Source organism: Rhinoderma darwinii, chromosome 2 (genome assembly GCF_050947455.1).
Source record: "Rhinoderma darwinii isolate aRhiDar2 chromosome 2, aRhiDar2.hap1, whole genome shotgun sequence".
NCBI lineage: Eukaryota > Metazoa > Chordata > Amphibia > Anura > Rhinodermatidae > Rhinoderma > Rhinoderma darwinii.
In genome coordinates, this window is record NC_134688.1 from 464,963,050 (window position 1) to 464,981,788 (window position 18,739).

The 18,739-nt window shown below is 42.2% G+C and overlaps 1 protein-coding gene across 1 annotated transcript in view; it reads left to right on the forward strand.

The window, feature by feature from the left end:
- The window catches only part of KCNJ15 (potassium inwardly rectifying channel subfamily J member 15), a 1,140-nt gene extending 25 nt beyond the window's left edge, over positions 1-1,115 (forward strand). The window contains exon 1 of the mRNA XM_075850990.1: positions 1-1,115. This exon is cut by the window's left edge and continues 25 nt beyond it. Coding sequence (XP_075707105.1) covers positions 1-1,115 — 1,115 coding nt within the window.
- The last annotated feature ends 17,624 nt before the right edge of the window (positions 1,116-18,739 follow it).

The window sequence follows — 18,739 nt, forward strand, 5'->3', positions numbered from 1 at the left end:
ACTCGGACATGTCCAGCTGCCCACTGGTAGGTACAAATATTCAAGCTGAAGTGAAGCCGGACAGACCAAGGGTGATATCGAAAAGTGGCCATAGCAATGTGAAGATTGACAAAGTAGATGGAGTCTTTTTTCTTTACCTACAAGACTTATGGACAACTGTGATCGACATGAAATGGAGGTATAAACTCACCTTGTTTGCTGCAACCTTTTTCCTGACATGGTGTTTTTTTGGAGTTATTTATTTCATCATAGCCATAGTCCATGGAGATGTACGCAGAGACCCAACTTCCAACCACACTCCTTGTGTAATGAACGTTGACTCCTTCACTGGTGCCTTCCTGTTTTCTCTAGAGTCACAGACCACAATTGGTTATGGGTTCCGGTTCATTACTGAGGAATGCCCGGTGGCTATTGTCTTGCTTGTGGCACAGTTGGTCTTGACCACTTTAATTGAAATTTTTATCACAGGTACTTTCCTGGCCAAAATTGCCAGACCCAAAAAACGGGCAGAGACAATAAAATTTAGTAATAAAGCAGTTATTACAAAACATAATGGGAAGATGTGCTTGGTGGTACAGGTAGCGAACATGAGGAAGAGCCTTTTAATACAATGTCAACTTTATGGGAAACTTCTTCATTCTTATGAAACCAAGGAAGGGGAGAAGATCTTACTCAAGCAGGCCAACATGAGTTTCCATGTGGACTCTTCTTCTGAAAGTCCCTTTTTAATCTTGCCATTAACCTTCTACCACGTTCTTGATGAAAAAAGCCCACTAAAAGATCTCACTCGTGAAAACATAAAGAGTAAAGAGTTTGAACTGGTTGTTCTTCTCAACGCAACAGTGGAGTCTACCAGCACGGTCTGCCAGAGTCGGACATCTTTTCTTCCAGATGAGATCTACTGGGGTTACGAATTTGTTCCCGTTGTCTCCTTGTCCCCACAAGGGAAATATGTTGCTGATTTCAGTAATTTTGATAAAATCAGGAAAAGTGTGGAGATACAAAAAATATACTTTTCAAATTTCGAGAAGCAGAGATTGGAAGAGGAAATAAGGCAGCAAGAACAAAAAGAGAGACAAAAATTTTCCGTAATGTCAATACAAAGTGATGTTTGACATATCTATGTAGTGGATTTCAACTGACTGCGGCAAATGGGTTTTTAGCAATATGATAGGTCCATACTGGTGACCCAGTGCAGGATTTTTTTTTTTAATTCTTCCATTGAATTTTGTATAGCTGTAATTTTGTTGAAGAATTCTATTTGTGCACAACCCTAAGACCTCCTGGACATGGCCATATTACGGATCTGTGTCGTATGGGTCTATAATACAGTACTCACAGACAACTATGGGCCCATGGGGGCATACAAAGTTTTTTGACATGATCCATCACATGCCGTATCACAAAAGTATTCACCCCTAGAAGCAATATATGTCTCTGTATGAGGGCACAAAACGGCAGCATAGGGATCCATAATACAGAACCATAGGACTCCGTGTGCCAACGTACAAGGTCCAGTATCTATGCTCATGGGTTTGTCATGAGGCCTTTGGGAGACTACAGTTAAACAAAAATACTACACACTATTTAATTACAATATAACACAATTTTTTTTTATTTGTACTGTCTGATTAACCTGTAATCTGTCTCTTTTTGGCCTACATTCTCTATGCTCTATATACGAGGTTCCCAACCTGGGGCACACACTCTGTCTCTAAGGGTACTTGCCCGATCTTCATGCCGTGCTTTTAACGTATGCAGCACAGTCTATGATCATAGCCTTGGGGCTACTATTGCAGTAGGGAGAACCTAAAAAGTTGGGAAACACTTCTCTGGATTGTGTCATATTTAATATAAGGTATTAAATTTATATCAGAATTTAAGGAATGAGATGTATTTTTAAACTGGAGAACAATTTGTGTATGTAATATGAACAAATATCTGCCAAATCACTGAAGAAAACAAAAAATGCTGTTTATACAAAAATATACATATATAAAAAAACAAAACTATAATAATAATAATAATAATAATAATAATAATAATAAAAAAATTATATTTTGTAGTTCCAAATCCTTGTGGGAAGGAACAATTAGATGAAACCTCAAAAAATGTTGAAATATTCTTTATGCAATAAATTATTTTATTATAAATGGTATTGTATGTTTCTGTATATAGGATACATTGAGTCTCCCGCAAGTCCTACTCTGAGTACATGAGGTTGTAAACACATAACTATTGGGTTAATTCATAAAGTCCTGGCGTAAAAAAAAAGTCGCAATTTTGTGACTTTTCTATTTTTACATCGCCTACGCATCTTTTCTAAAAGTGGGCAGGGCCACCACAGCCTGATAAATTTACTATAATTTACGCCGGGAGATTGGGGTAAATGACAGTGCAAATCTACCCCTGCTCATAGCTGGAGTAGATATGATTTTCTGGTGCACTGAGGGCCAGAGCTGAGCCTAATTTACTCATTAAGAGGCATGTGCCTCCTAATAAATTAGTGTATCTTACAACAACTTTCTTTAAATTTATACTGGCATATAAGACGCCAGTCTTAATAAATTGCCCCGAATGTCTTTTGTCCCTGCACGGTTTTCTCCTTGTCTTGCTTGTTTTTCCCTTAGGGTATGTGCACACGGTGAGAGGCTTTTACGTCTGAAAAGACAGACTGTTTTCAGGAGAAAACAGCTGCCTAGTTTCAGACGTATATGCTCCCCCTCCCATTTTGCGAGGCTTCTCTGACAGCCGTAAATTTTGAGCTGCTCTTCATTGACTTCAATGAAGAACGGCTCCAATAACGTACCAAGAAGTGCCCTGCACTTCTTTTGACGAGGCTGTATTTTTACGCGTCGTCGTTTGACAGCTGTCAAACGACGACACGTAAATGACAGGTCGTCTGCACAGTACGTCGGCAAACCCATTCAAATGAATGGGCAGATGTTTGCCGACGTATTGGAGCCGTATTTTCAGACGTAAAACGAGGCATAATACGCCTCGTTTACGTCTGAAAATAGGTCGTGTGAACCCAGCCTTAGAGCTCATTCAGACTAACATGTATCTCAATGGCTGTCACACGTGGAGCGTGTGAAGGGTCCGTGAAAAAATAGGACATGTCCTATTTTCTTGCGTTTTCATGCATCCCTCCATAGATTCTAGTCTATGGGGGATGCGTGATAACGCGTCCCGAACGGGTGCACCTCGGATGTGAAAAACGATAGTTTTTCACATCCAAGGTTGGCCACGTTCGTATGAATGTAGCTTAACTCTTAAACCTGAATGATTTCTAATTGTGAAATAAATTCCAAACAAGTCTGGGTAGCATTAAGAAACATTCTGTTATATAGCAGGAAAAAACTTCCTTTTTCCTGTCCCCTGTCCCCACCCGGTGGCGCTGCCACTGGCCAGGATTACAGAAGCAGCTGAGCTACAATGTTTCTGTTACACCATGGAAGTGAATGGGAGTTACGGTAAGCACAGCGAGCTCGGCTGTTTCTGTAATCCTGGCCACCTTGGATGCGGTGACCAGGGAGGTGGAGATGGAGTCAGGGGACCCCCATTCTTGAGAACTGGGAAACGCAGCTATCAGACATTTATGGTATATTCTGTGGATATGCCATAAATGATTAAGATGGGAATACCACTTTAAAAAGGGTCTGTCACTAGTTTAGTAATGCCCTATCGTCTAGCTAATGTAATAGGCGCTGTCACGCTGATAATACAAAAATAAAAAATTGTGTCCCAAAACGTTTATTATTCTAAAAGTTATGAGATTTTTCCTTATAAATATGCAAATTAGGCTATATTAGATAATTGGGTATCACCACCAGCGCGTCTCCTGTGGTGGAGCCTCCTCATGCTGTCCTATCAGCATGAAGCTGCTTCACACAGTGTGAGAGACTGAGGCTGGGGGGAAGGCGATCACTTGAAATAGCCATATATCGTACTGTGAACCACTTAGAACAGTGGTTCTGGTGGCCAATGGCGTAACTATAGGGATCGCAGCAGTTGTAATTGCGACCGGGCCCTGAAGCCAGGGGGCCCGCGGCCCCTCGCACCACATCAATGAAAAGTTACTATAGTAACTGCGGCCTATGTAATATACTACACGGGCCCCTGTTACTATAGTAACTGACAGTACTTACCCCCCTCTTTCCGAAGCGCAGCGGAGGTTCTGACATCAAAGCGCTGTGTGCAGCGCATGACATCACGACACTATGTGCTGCGCACAACATCCCGACCCTGGATGGAGTCAGGACCTCCGTTGCGGCCGAAGAGTAGGGTAAGTTTAATATTGCTGTCTGCTGAATATGAGCGCTGCACCCCCTTCAAAACAGCTGATTGGCGGGGGTCCCGGGAGTCGGACCCCGACCCATCAGATATTGATGGCCTAACCTGAGGATAGGCCATCATTGTTTAGGGACTGGACAACCCCTTTTAAGCCTACCATGTGTTAGGCTTAGATACGGGGCCCCAGCAGACAGTAATCTTATACTGTATAAGATTACTGTCTGCTGGACCCTGTATCTAAGCCTACCAACAAACCATATCACACATGCACATGGGCTCTGTATCTAAGGCCCTGTTCACATCAGCATTGCCCTTTCATTGAGGGGTTTCGTCGGAGGTTTCCATCGGATTAACCCCTCAACGGAAAGGCAAACGTAAACCTTAGCGTCCATTTGCATCACCATTGATCTCAATGGTGACGGAAACTTTGCTAATGGTTTCCGTTTGTCACCGTTGTGAACAAGTTCCGTTGTTTTGGCTGAATCAATATCGCAGTCGACAATGCAAAACAACAGAACTCTGTCACAACGGTGACAAACGTAAACCTTTAGCAACGCTTCCGTCACCATTGAGATCAATGGTGAGGGAAACAGAAGCTGGTTTCAGTTTGCCTTTCTGTTGAGGGGTTACCTGACGGAAACCTCAGAAGGAACCCCTCAACGGACGGGCTGATATGAACAGGCCCTTACTAATGTTTTTTTTGTGTTTTTTTTACAGGTTCGGTCATTGGACTACGTCGGATTCGAGAACTTCTTAGATGACGGCTTTTTTATTCTCAATAAATCTATTTTTTCTATGTCTTTGTATTTTTTTAAACTTTATCGCTACTGCCTAAGTAATGGCCGCTGACTGATTGACAGCATCCAATACTAAGGTGGGGCTTAGTGTTAGCCGATCAAAAGGCTAACACTAACCCCCATTATTACCACGGTACCCACCGCCACCAGGGGTGCCGTGAAGAGCCGGGTACGATCCAGTACCCGACCATCTGTTGTGATGGCCGCGAACCGGTGCGGCCGCAGGCTGGTACTACTAGGCTGGGAAAGGGCAAAAACAGTGGCCCTTCCCACCCTGGTAATACGAGGCTGCTGCTGCTGTTGCTGTGTTGTATCTGGCTGGTTATGAAAATAAATAAATAAATAAATAATTGGAAAGCACAATGTGGGGTTCCCCCATTTTCATAACCAGCCAGATACAACACAGCAGCAGCAGGCAGCATTACCAGGGTGGGAAAGGCCACTGTTTTTGCGCAAGTACCCCTCCGTCACTACAGATGGTCGGGCACTGGATCGTACCCGGCTTTTCCTGGTACCCCTGGTGGCGGTGGGTACCGGGGTAATAATGGGGGTTAGTGTTAGCCTCTTCATGTCTAAAATCAGCCAGCGGCCATTACTAAGGTGGTAGTAATAAAGTTTAAAAAAATACAAAGACATAGAAAAAATATTTGATTGAAATTAAAATTCCACACAACCCTCGTTATCCATTTTATTGAGAATAAAAAAAACGCTGTTATCGTAGTCCTCGAATCTGAAGTAGTCCAACAACCAAACTTGTAAAAAAACACAAACACACAATAATAATTACTAACACATAAAAAAGCAAAACAATTATTATACTTACCTTTCCTGGGTCCAGTGCTGGAGCCGGGATGTCAGTGAGCTGAGCCCTGTATCTAATCCTATCATGTGTGATACTGTCTGCTGAGCCACTGTATTTATTCCTATCCATAGCTATAGGGTCGTAGTGCTATAGATATGCTGTCTCATATATATATATATATATATATATATATATATATATATATATATCCTACCGTTCAAAAGTTTGGGGTCACCCAGACAATTTTGTGTTTTCCATGAAAACTCACACTTATATTTATCAAATAAGTTGCAAAATGACTAGAAAATATAGTCAAGACATTGACAAGGTTAGAAATAATGATTTTTATTTGAAATAATAATTTTATCCTTCAAACTTTGCTTTCGTCAAAGAATGCTCCATTTGCAGCAATTACAGTATTGCAGACCTTTGGCATTCTAGCTGTTAATTTGCTGAGGTAATCGGGAGAAATTTCACCCCATGCTTCCAGAAGCCCCTCCCACAAGTTGGATTGGCTTGATGGGCACTTCTTGCGTACCATACGGTCAAGCTGCTCCCACAACAGCTCTATGGGGTTGAGATCTGGTGACTGCGCTGGCCACTCCATTACAGATAGAATACCAGCTGCTGGCTTCTTCCCTAAATAGTTCTGGCATAATTTGGAGGTGTGCTTTGGGTCATTGTCCTGTTGTAGGATGAAATTGGCTCCAATCAAGCGCTGTCCACAGGGTATGGCATGGCGTTGCAAAATGGAGTGATAGCCTTCCTTATTCAAAATCCCTTTTACCTTGTACAAATCTCCCACTTTACCAGCACCAAAGCAACCCCAGACCATCACATTACCTCCACCATGCTTGACAGATGGCGTCAGGCACTCTTCCAGCATCTTTTCAGTTGTTCTGCATCTCACAAATGTTCTTCTGTGTGATCCAAACACCTCAAACTTCGATTCGTCTGTCCATAACACTTTTTTCCAATCTTCCTCTGTCCAATGTCTGTGTGCTTTTGCCCATATTAATCTTTTCCTTTTATTAGCCAGTCTCAGATATGGCTTTTTTTTTGCCACTCTGCCCTGAAGGCCAGCATCCTGGAGTCGCCTCTTCACTGTAGACGTTGACACTGGCGTTTTGCGGGTACTATTTAATGAAGCTGCCAGTTGAGGACCTGTGAGGTGTCTATTTCTCAAACTAGAGACTCTAATGTACTTGTCTTGTTGCTCAGTTGTGCAGCGGGGGCTCCCGCTTCTCTTTCTACTCTGGTTAGAGCCTGTTTGTGCTGTCCTCTGAAGGGAGTAGTACACACCGTTGTAGGAAATCTTCAGTTTCTTGGCAATTTCTCGCATGGAATAGCCTTCATTTGTAAGAACAAGAATAGAATGTCGAGTTTCACATGAAAGCTCTCTTTTTCTAGCCATTTTGAGAGTTTAATCGAACCCACAAATGTAATGCTCCAGATTCTCAACTAGCTCAAAGGAAGGTCAGCTTTATAGCTCCTCTAAACAGCAAAACTGTTTACAGCGGTGCTAACATAATTGCACAAAGGTTTTCAAGTGTTTTCTAATCATCCATTAGCCTTCTAACACAGTTAGCAAACACAATGTACCATTAGAACACTGGAGTGATGGTTGCTGGAAATGGGCCTCTATACACCTATGTAGATATTGCATTAAAAACCAGACGTTTGCAACTAGAATAGTCATTTAGCACATTAACAATGTATAGAGTGTATTTCTGATTAATTTAATGTTATCTTCATTGAAAAAAACTGTGCTTTTCTTGCAAAAATAAGGAAATATCTAAGTGACCCTAAACTTTTGAACGGTAGTGTATATACAGTGAAGGAAATAAGTATTTGATCCCTTGCTTATTTTGTAAGTTTGCCCACTGTCAAAGACATGAACAGTCTAGAATTTTTAGGCTAGGTTAATTTTACCAGTGAGAGACAGATTATATATAAAAAAAAAAAAAAAGAAAATCACATAGTCAAAATTATATATATTTATTTGCATTTTGCACAGAGAAATAAGTATTTGATCCCCTACCAACCATTAAGAGTTCAGCCTCCTCCAGACCAGTTACACGCTCCAAATCAAGTTGGTGCCTGCATTATAGACAGCTCTTACATGGTCACCTGTATAAAAGACTCCTGTCCACAGACTCAATGAATCAGTCTGACTCTAACCTCTACAACATGGGCAAGACCAAAGAGCTTTCTAAGGATGTCAGGGACAAGATCATAGACCTGCACAAGGCTGGAATGGGCTACAAAACCATAAGTAAGACGCTGGGTGAGAAAGAGACAACTGTTGGTGCAATAGTAAGAAAATGGAAGACATACAAAATGACTGTCAATCAATCTGGGGCTCCATGCAAAATCTCACCTCGTGGGGTATCCTTGATCCTGAGGAAGGTGAGAGCTTGTTAATGATCTCAAGGCAGCTGGGACCACAGTCACCAAGAAAACCATTGGTAACACATTACGTCGTAATAGATTAAAATCCTGCAGTGCCCGCAAGGTCCCCCTGCTCAAGAAGGCACATGTACAGGCCCATCTGAAGTTTGCAAATGAACATCTGGATGATTCTGAGAGTGATTGGGAGAAGGTGCTGTGGTCAGATGAGACTAAAATTGAGCTCTTTGGCATTAACTCAACTCGCGGTGTTTGGAGGAAGAGGAATGCTGCCTATGACCCAAAGAACACCGTCCCCACTGTCAAGCATGGAGGTGGGAACATTATGTTTTGGGGGTGTTTCTCTGCTAAGGGCACAGGACTACTTCACCGCATCAATGGGAGAATGGATGGAGCCATGTACCGTCAAATCCTGAGTGACAACCTCCTTCCCTCCACCAGGACATTAAAAATGGCTCGTGGCTGGGTCTTCCAGCACGACAATGACCCGAAACATACAGCCAAGGCAACAAAGGAGTGGCTCAAAAAGAATCACATTAAGGTCATGGAGTGGCCTAGCCAGTCTCCAGACCTTAATCCCATCGAAAACTTATGGAGGGAGCTGAAGATCCGAGTTGCCAAGCGACAGCCTCGAAATCTTAATGATTTACAGATGATCTGCAAAGAGGAGTGGGCCAAAATTCCATCTAACATGTGTGCAAACCTCATCATCAACTACAAAAAACGTCTGACTGCTGTGTTTGCCAACAAGGGTTTTGCCACCAAGTATTAAGTCTTGCTTGCCAAAGGGATCAAATACTTATTTCTCTGTGCAAAATGCAAATAAATATATATAATTTTGACAATGTGATTCTCTGTTTTTTTTTTAAATATAATCTATCTCTCACTGGTAAAATTAACCTTGCCTAAAAATTCTAGACTGTTCATGTCTTTGACAGGTTGCAAACTTACAAAATCAGCAAGGGATCAAATACTTATTTCCTTCACTGTATGTATGTATATATATATATATATATATATATATATATATATATATATATATATCAGTATAGAAACTGGGGAGGGAACCTCCAGCTCACCTTACACACTCCAGTGTGGTGTGGATTGTAGATTGTGCTCGGATCCTCGTGTCGGCACACGGCAGGCTAGCAAGAAAGGAAGGAAGAAAGTAGGATCCAGCGCTAGGTGGAATTAAAATGGATTTTCTGTTCCAAGTTTAATGGAATGAATTAAAAGGAAGTCCAGTTGTATATTGTCCTGGGTGTATGAGAAGTGGAGGTGAGTGTCCTCGAGGCCAATATATCAGTATGTTAGACTAGACATGGACCTCACATCCACTTGTAATTCATTGATCTATAGCTGCTAGGCAAAAATGTATAAACATGAACGAGGTTCTTTGTTAACATTTTGATCAAATTGTATAAGCCCACTTGCCACTTCACGGTGACCTCTCAAAAAGTGGGTTCCTCCTCTATGGGTTGCAGTACCGCATGGTGGCCGCTGCCACTGCAACACCACTCCTGCACATATACACACACATATACATACACGCACACAGTTTTTTGGGGGGGACACATGTATTGGGGCTATTTCCCCTGATCTTTAAAGTCCTTAGTGACGCCCCTGGCTGCTAGTGCTGCATTGTTGGGTCACTTAGGAGACCCAGCGATGCAGCTGAAAGCTGCGGGCCGTCGGCCATGAGAAGTTTGGTTGGTGCCCAAGAAGAACCTTTGCATCAGGGCCCATGAGCCTTTAGCTACGCCCCTGCTGGTGACATATGAAAGATGAGATTCTAGTCTAACCAGGATCGCAGTTCTAGCTGTGAAACATCCGGAGATATCGCCAGTTGAATACACAGTCGGGAATGGAATCTGTATACTATATGATCATGCTGTGTTGCTGGGCTGGTAAGAGGAGAAGCTGTATGCTGATTGGACAGCGTCATACTCAGTGGCGTAACTACCGCTATAGCAGCCGTAGCGGCTGCTACGGGGCCCGCAGCATGAGGGGGCCCGTGCCACCCGCCGGCATGGGCTCCCCTTCCCATGGCCGGAGGCTCCGCTAGCAGCCGCTATGGCTGCTACAGCGCGACGCCACTGAAGGGGTTGTTCCTACAAAAGAAATGCATCCCCTATCCACAGGATAGGGGATACATGTGTGATCGCTGGAACGCCCAGCGATAAGGAGAACGGGGGACCGAAAGTCCCCCGAAGTTCTCCATGACAAACCTCAGACTTCCGGGGTCTGTCTGCAGCTCCATAGAAATGACTTGCGCACCGGTCAGCGTGACCAGCGCTCCTTTCATTTTTATTGAACTGCGGAAGACGCCGGAAGTCCGAGGTTTGTCATGAGAACTTCGGGGGACTTTCGGTCCCCTGATCTCCTTATCGCTGCCAGCGATCACACATGTAACCCCTATCCTGTGGATAGGGGATGCATGTCTTTTGTAGGACAAGCTATAGGCCAGTTACGCCCCTGGTCATACAGAAAACATTACACCACCCAGAGTGAAAAGAAAGAGTCACCTCCTATTTGGCTATTAGAGCTACATTAGCATATTTAGAAAAATGTTTATAATTTTGCTAATAATAAACGTTTTTGAAAACAAATTATACTGTAATTATCGGCATCATAGCGCCTATTAAATTAGTTAGGAGATAGGGAATTAATAAACTAGTGACAGATCCTCTTTAAGAGAACATACTGTAACTACATGTACTGAAATGATGGTCACCCAGGCAGCAAGACAAATTGTTGCTAGGCAACCAGAACTAAAACGGTCTACAGAATTCACTAAAGAAAATAAACATAGATTCTGCCGAGATGCGTCAGTGGAGTAAAACTGAATTTCCACAAAAAGTATCAAAAAGGGATTTGCTAAATTTTTTAAGAAAAATTTAGATATTCATATATCTGAATGTGCCAAAAAGAAAGTTTAGGAGCTAAACACACCCTAACACATAACCTTGTTGAGTGTTTGGGTGTGTTTATATACGGTCCGCAGGTCGGCCGCATTTCCCGGACTGAGCACACTGCAGGGAGCTGGGCTCTTATCATCATCGTTATTTATGACGCTAGGAGTCCCTGCCTCTCCGCGGAACTACAGTCCCGTACTGAAAACATGTTTTCAGTACGTGACAGTTTTCCCGCATCGAGGCAGCGACTTCTAGCGTCATAAATAACGATGATGATAAGAGCCCAGCTCCCTGCAGTGTGCTCAGTCCGGGAAATGCGGCCAACCTGCGGACCGTATATCACGGACTGAACACGCTCTTGTGAATCCGGCCTAATAATGTGCAAAAAAGCCTGATAAGTTTCTATAAAACATCTCATCACACGGAGAGTAGTAAAAGACGGACAAACGGTAGTCCATCGAGCGGAAGAACGACAGCTATGCCTACCAGGAAAGACACCGGACCCAATGAGCGTTTCGCCCTTTCTTCGTCCGGAGTATGTTTATTGGTTGTATTGCCTTGTACATATCCCCACAGTAGACATGCCAGTTACGGTGTACAGATCAGGCGGCACCTCTTTGTGTTGGTGTAACCTTATTTATATGTTTTCTATGTAATTTTTATATATTTGGATATATTAATAAAGATGCACGGTTGTTCCTTACAGGTTTTGTCCTGTGTATTTTCACTTTTTGTTGTGTATTATCTATAACCCACACGGGCATCATTACCACTCGTGATAGGTCCATAATAGATAGATGTTCTAGTATGAAAACTAGTGAATGGGCTGAACTGCAATACCAGGACCACAGCCCATCGACAAGAGTGGCGCTCTTTCTAGAGAAGTGCAGCCCATTTTTACTATCGCAGGCAACCACTTAAAAATGTAAAAAATATTCTGTGCCTGTCAGTGTCCTCATGATAACTCTTACTTCTGTGTTCTGGCAGTATTGTGTAATGATAGGGACACGGAACCTCATGACAACCAATCAGAATCCAGATTTCATATTTGTAGCACATGTAAAAAAAAATATGTAAAAAGAGAAATGGTTGGTTGCTATGTGGCCCAGTATCCTTATGATAACACTGAGATGCCCAAGCACAGGGGCAGGAAGTGCTGTCATGGGGACATGTGCCTTTAATTTCACACTAATAATTTGGCACAAAAATAGGAGATTTTATTATTTTCAAAATGATAAAACACACTAAAGGACTTTGCAGTTTTTGTTTAACGTCATATACTGTTAAGATCAGTAAAAAAAATAAAGCTGATCAGCTGCTAATGTTTAAGAAATTAAATAAATCTCTGTAAATTATAATAAATCCACTATATTTTAAAATAGTACGTGTGTGTGTGTGTATATATATATTATTTGTTGTAAGGTGGTGGACCAATGTTAAATGCAATGATATTTTTTGTAGATTTTGGTAAAATTTGACCAGATTATAAATATTACATTTGAAACATTTAATATCTTGGAGAAAAGTCTAACTTTTGTACAGAATTATTTATTAACAGAGGCAAACTAATTTCTATGTTGGTCTAGGGTAATGAATGGGTTAATGCCTGCTTCCCTGGTTGTCTAAGATAGAATAGGGGTTAATGTCTACTTCCCTGGTGGCCTAGAGCAGTGGATATGCAGGACAACCCCTTTCCGATAGGAGCTGGGCAGCAGCGTTCTGCAGGGGAAATGTAATATTACATGGTGGCCATTAAGATTCTGTTTGCTTACAAAGCAGCTCTCCGACCTGTAAGGGACAACTTCATTAATGCCACCATCTATACAGCTATTTGAGGTCTTGTTATTTTGCGAGCCGAATTGTAGACAAATTCCTATTTAGAGGGCTATCTCAGACATTTATGGCATATTCATAGGATACCTCTGGGTTCCCCACCTATCTGGATAATAAGTGTCCCCCAACCCCTGTCTGGCATGGTGAGGTGGCAGCGGCATCCAGGAGAAGAGTAAATGCAGAGGTGGCCACGCATGGGTGCAGCTCGCTCTATTTTCATCTATGTGAGTTACGGAAACATGCGAATGCATCCTCACAAGTCCAGACGTGGGTCTAGGGAACAAGAGAGAAAAAGGCAGCAGCAAAAGCCACAAATGTGCCCACCCAATATTCCGTCCTGAGATCTGTAGTTCCTCAATGGAGTGGAATTGGAAGGGGGGGGGCATGTAGGCAGACAAGGAATTCAACATTTCTAAAGAAAAAAAAAAAGGGAGATATTCCTCAGCACATCCACAATGTGTAGTATAAAAAGAGCTTTATTTGGTGATTTTTTAAAAGTCCATAGAGGACATAGCGTGTTACCGCTTACGCGTTTCAAACAGAAGTGTTCTTACTTCTAGCATAACGTAAAAGATTCGATACATGTGTTTTAAAATCACAGTTAGCCAATCCTGACACATCCAATTAAAAAAAGACAGTTCTACACGCCATTTTTAGAAACTGATTAAATGTATAACAAAGTTACAAAATATGTAAACACATGTAGAAACCTATGCAGAGTTATTTGCGATAAAGTTATAAAAAGTATAGTTCATATTCTAGCAAAAAAAAAGGTGAAAAAGAGGTGGCAAAATATAACCTAGGAAATGTCTACTAAATGGGAAATGTGTAAGAAGACACAGTCCCGATATTATCAAATGGGTTTTGAAACTATGCGTATATAACTAGACATTAATAAATGGCACCAAAAATGCAAAAGTAATGAGACTGTTTTTCGTTTGAAAAAAACTATTCCAAATGGAAAAAAATGCAAAATGTATCAATTGCACAAAGAAATTTAACAAAAACGACAGTAAAAGAATTAATACGTATACTTAGGCGCTAAATATGCATAACCAGGATATATAAATATTATGTACAAATTACTAAGTGATATATATATATAAAAGAACTGTTGTAAATTGTGTCGCTGACATGCAAAAATTTACAAAACAGCCTTGGAATATTACATAAGGTTTAGATGGTATTTGTCGGCTTGATAATTTTAAGTATCTTATTTTCAAAAGAAGTCATTAGAGAATACTAAATAGGCAAAAACATTTCCCTTCAAAGCCAAACTTTTTAGCTAGTATAAAAGTCTAGGGACCCCGTTCTCCATATAGGTGCAGGTCCCAGAAATTTCTGGCATATCCTGTGGATATCTAGCAGATTTTTAACACTTTGTGTTCAATAAATTAAAAAAAAAAAAAAGTTTGTCTTTGGTTAATCTCTTTTTGTTACAAAGGACCTCCAGCGATCAGTGTACAATTCTACTGCAGCGCCACCATAGGGGAAATTAAGCATTACAGGCAGCACCTTAAAGGGGTTAAGGCAACGCTAAATGTTATGGTAAGGTTGTTTTCAAAGTCTCTTCAGAAAGGATTTGTCAGAGGAGAGGACTGGGGGAGCACAATAATGAGGGTTATAATTATATTTACCCAACTATATTCAGAGCTATATCATGGTTTTGGCTGGGGAAAGCCTTTGAGTTGCTGATTTGCAGCGTCTTGTGTGTTAGAAGCTTTGTCTCCTGTTGGTTGAGGTTGGAGGTTTATGCACAAAATCAGAAGACATTACTAAAACAACAATTCTCTAAAAAACTGTCTGTCTATGGAATAACTTCCGTTCAAAGCACTGGTGATCCATAAACCATGCAAAGTAGACATGGGACGTACATATTCAATAAACACAGGTCATCACATCTGATGCATTAGTTGTTTTAATATAATTCATTATCCCTTTAAGCAGGTCCTTAAAGAAAAAACTAAATGTATAAAATACACAAGAGTTTTTAAGAATCCCAGCAATTCCTCCCTTAACATCCCACTTATAATCTGTCTAAAGTTGCAATCAAACTGTAAGAAATATATGAACAATTCTTCTCTATGTCCCAGGTGATCAGCCATTCCCCAATTCCTTCTTCTAACAAAGCTCAGATCTGAGCTGTCTCTGGCTGTAAGGCAACTGGCTGCAGAAGAAGCCCTCCTCCCACTACTCTGTCTTCCATAGGAGACCAGGAACACTAAGCCCCACCCTTTGGATAAGTATAGGAGACCAGGAACACTAAGCCCCTCCCTTTGGATAAGTATAGGAGATCAGGAACAGTAAGCCCTACCGCATAGCTAACGATAGGAGACCAGTAACACTAAGCCCCACACCTTGGTTAACTATAGAAGACCAGGAACAATAAGCCCCACCCTTTGGATAAGTATAGGAGATCAGGAACACTAAGCCCCACCCCTTGAGTAACCATAGGAGACCAGGAACAGAAGGGCCCCACACCTTGGTTAACCATAGGAAACCAGGCACACTAAGCTCCACCCCTTGGTTAACCATAGGAGACCAGTAACACTAAGCCCCACCCCTTAGTTAACCATAGAAGACCAGGAACACTGAGCACCAACCTTTGGACAAGTATAGGAGACCAGGAAAACTAAGCCCCACCCCTTGCTTAACCATAGGAGACCAGTAACACTAAGCCCCAGCCCTTTGTTAACCATAGAAGACCAGGAACACTAGGCCCTTGTCACGTTGGGTTCGTGGACCCACTGGACCGCACCACCTTGGCAGTATGACAACTGGCCAACAGGGCGCAGGAAACAGTCTATAGTTCGTATAGGGTACCTGTGGCAGCTCGGATAGTAGCAAGGCAAGCTCAGCTGGGACTAGGCAACAGGCAGACGTCAGGCGTGGTGTAGCAGGACAGGCGTGGTATGCAGCAAAGCACGACTCCAGCTCAGCACGGCACTTGACCAGGATAGCACAGGATACAGGTACAGGAAACACTGGGAACTGGAAGACACTGGGAGAGCATTTGAATAGACAGACTAGGATACGACAAACAATGCTCAAGCATGGGAGGAAAGGGCTGGGACCTTCTTCTAGCCCAAGGTGCTCTTCCAGCAATCAGCTCAATCTCCCACCTGCGTGCGCTTTGGCTTCTTAAGTCTGGACTGAGCTTGCGAGCGCACCGTGGTGGTCACTGTGGAACGGGAAGGCTGTATGTGCAGACATCTCTGGAGAGAAGGGCGTCGACTGGATGGAAGGAGTTTGTGTTCAGCGACCACAGACGTTACAGCCCCACCCTTTGGATAAGTATAGGAGACCAGGATTAAGGACGCTCGTAGCGTCTGAAACGCGTAGGCTTCTTATCTACCATTATCACTTTTTTTCCCTACACTATCAGGATGTCACGCTGTGCTCTTTATTCCTGATTTTAACTTGCCAAAAATACTGGCCCATTAAACTTGGAAAAATTTCTTCCATTTTATTGAACCGTCTGTGCTGGATCCAAACCCCATCTTCTCTGGTCTTGTCTACTGTGTGCCGACACAAGGATCCGTGCACGACTACCCTTAGAACTACATCTGCAACGAAGGTGAGCTGGAGGTGTTTCTCTCTTTCCCCACTACTTGACTAACCATAGGAGATGAGGAACACTAAGCCCCACCCCTTGGTTAACCATAGGAGATCAGGAACACTAAGCCCCACCCTTTGGATAAGTATAGGAGACCAGAAGCACTAAGTCCCACAACTTGACTAACCATAAGAGACCAGGAACACTAAGCCCCACCCCTTGGTTAACCATAGGGGAACAGAAACACTAAGCCCCACCCCTTGATTAACCATAGAAGACCAGGAACACTAAGCCCCACCCTTTGGATAAGTATAGGAGATCAGGAACACTAAGCCCCACCCCTTGGCTAACCATAGTACCCCAGGAACAATTTTTATCAAAATTGTGCATGTGACATGATATGTTAATCGCAACTCCCCAGCGACAACTGTATGTATATTATTTTCAGCGCTCCACTTTAAATGTGTGCTACTATATGTTGATTGTAAATCAATAGAAGACAAAAGTCCCGGCACTCACTCACTTGTAATTCTTTTTTGGATTATTTTTTTAAGCATATAACACAACACATGTAGCAGGACAGGTTTCGGCCCATCCTGAGTCTCTCCCAACTGCTTGATAAGTTTTAAACAAAACAGTCAACCTGAATGGTCACCATGTGCACGCTGATGATGTCACGCGACTGTCTCGGCAACCAATAAACAAAATAACACTTTCCTATTTATGTCATAGAGATATAATAGAATTATGCAATAAAATAATAAGACTCACTGCCTCTGATACAATACAACAGGAATCTCCTCACCGATATAAACAATTCTGGTGAGCCTAGGAATAAAGTACAAACAAAAGAGGAATCATACATTCCGCAACATTATAATAAATGAGCAAACTCAAATTCTATGTTTAATCCTTTTGGCTCCAGGGTTTGTAAAATATGTAACCACTAAGCTTATCACCGTAGCAATATATTCTTACTATCTCCACCCTTTCTTGGTACCTGAACGTGTTCATTTATTTTATATTTGAGTGGAGAAAGTGAAGGCTGTTTTTGTTTAACCCCTTCCCACCGCAGCCATTTTTAATTTTAGTTTTTTTTCTCCCTGCCTTCTAAGAGTATGTTCACACAGGACGGATACGCTGCATATCCGCCCTGGGTGCCGCAGGGAATACCAGCCGAAAAAGCGCACCAAATTGTGGTGCTGTTTTTCGGCCGGAATTTCTGCTGCAGAAAACGGTGCGTAAAAAAAAGTTTCAGGGTATGTTCACACAGGGCGGATACGCTGTGTAAAAACACACAGCGGATCCGCCCTGTGCGCCACAGGGAATTCCGGCCGAAAAACCTCACCAAATTGTGGCGCAGTTTTCCGACTTGAATGTCAGCGCTAGATAACTGTAAAAAAAAAGGACACTTACCATGGCGATGCGTCCCTCCGACGTCCTGAAGCCATGGCGCTCTGCAGCCCTGGGATGACGTTTCATCCCACGTGACCCCTGCAGCCTGTGATTGGCTGCAGAGATGACACATGGGATGAAATGTCGTCCCAGGAGGTCGGCCTGGACGAAGAAGCACAGAATTCTGGGTAAGTATAAATTTTATATTTTTTCTGAGTTGCGATTTTTGCGGCGGAATCGCAGCTTTTCTGCCACAAAGTCGCAACATCTGCTATTTGTTGCGGGTTTTACCTCCCCGTTAAATTTCTGAGCGTTTTTTCCGCCTATTATTTACGCAGCGTGTGGATGACGTTTGTTCAAATCTCATCCACTCTCCTGCTACCGTGTTATGCTGCGGATTTTTCAATCTGTTTATTGGGTTTAGTATCTATGGCGTTCACCATGCAACAAAAATGACTGATATGTTGACTGTAATCTGTGAGTTAATAATTTTTTACTACTAAACAGTAAATAACAGTAAATATATATTTTTTTAAATGATTGTTTTGTGTGGCCATGTTCTGAGACTTTTTTATTTTTTGTCAATGAAGCGGTGGGTGGGCATGATTTTTGCAGAGTGAACTGTCGTTTTTATCCATACAATTTTGGGGTACATGTGAGTTTTTGATCACTTTTCAATTTTTTTGGGGTAGGTGAGCAAAAAATAAATTCTGGCGTTTTTATTATTTTTTTTAGCGTG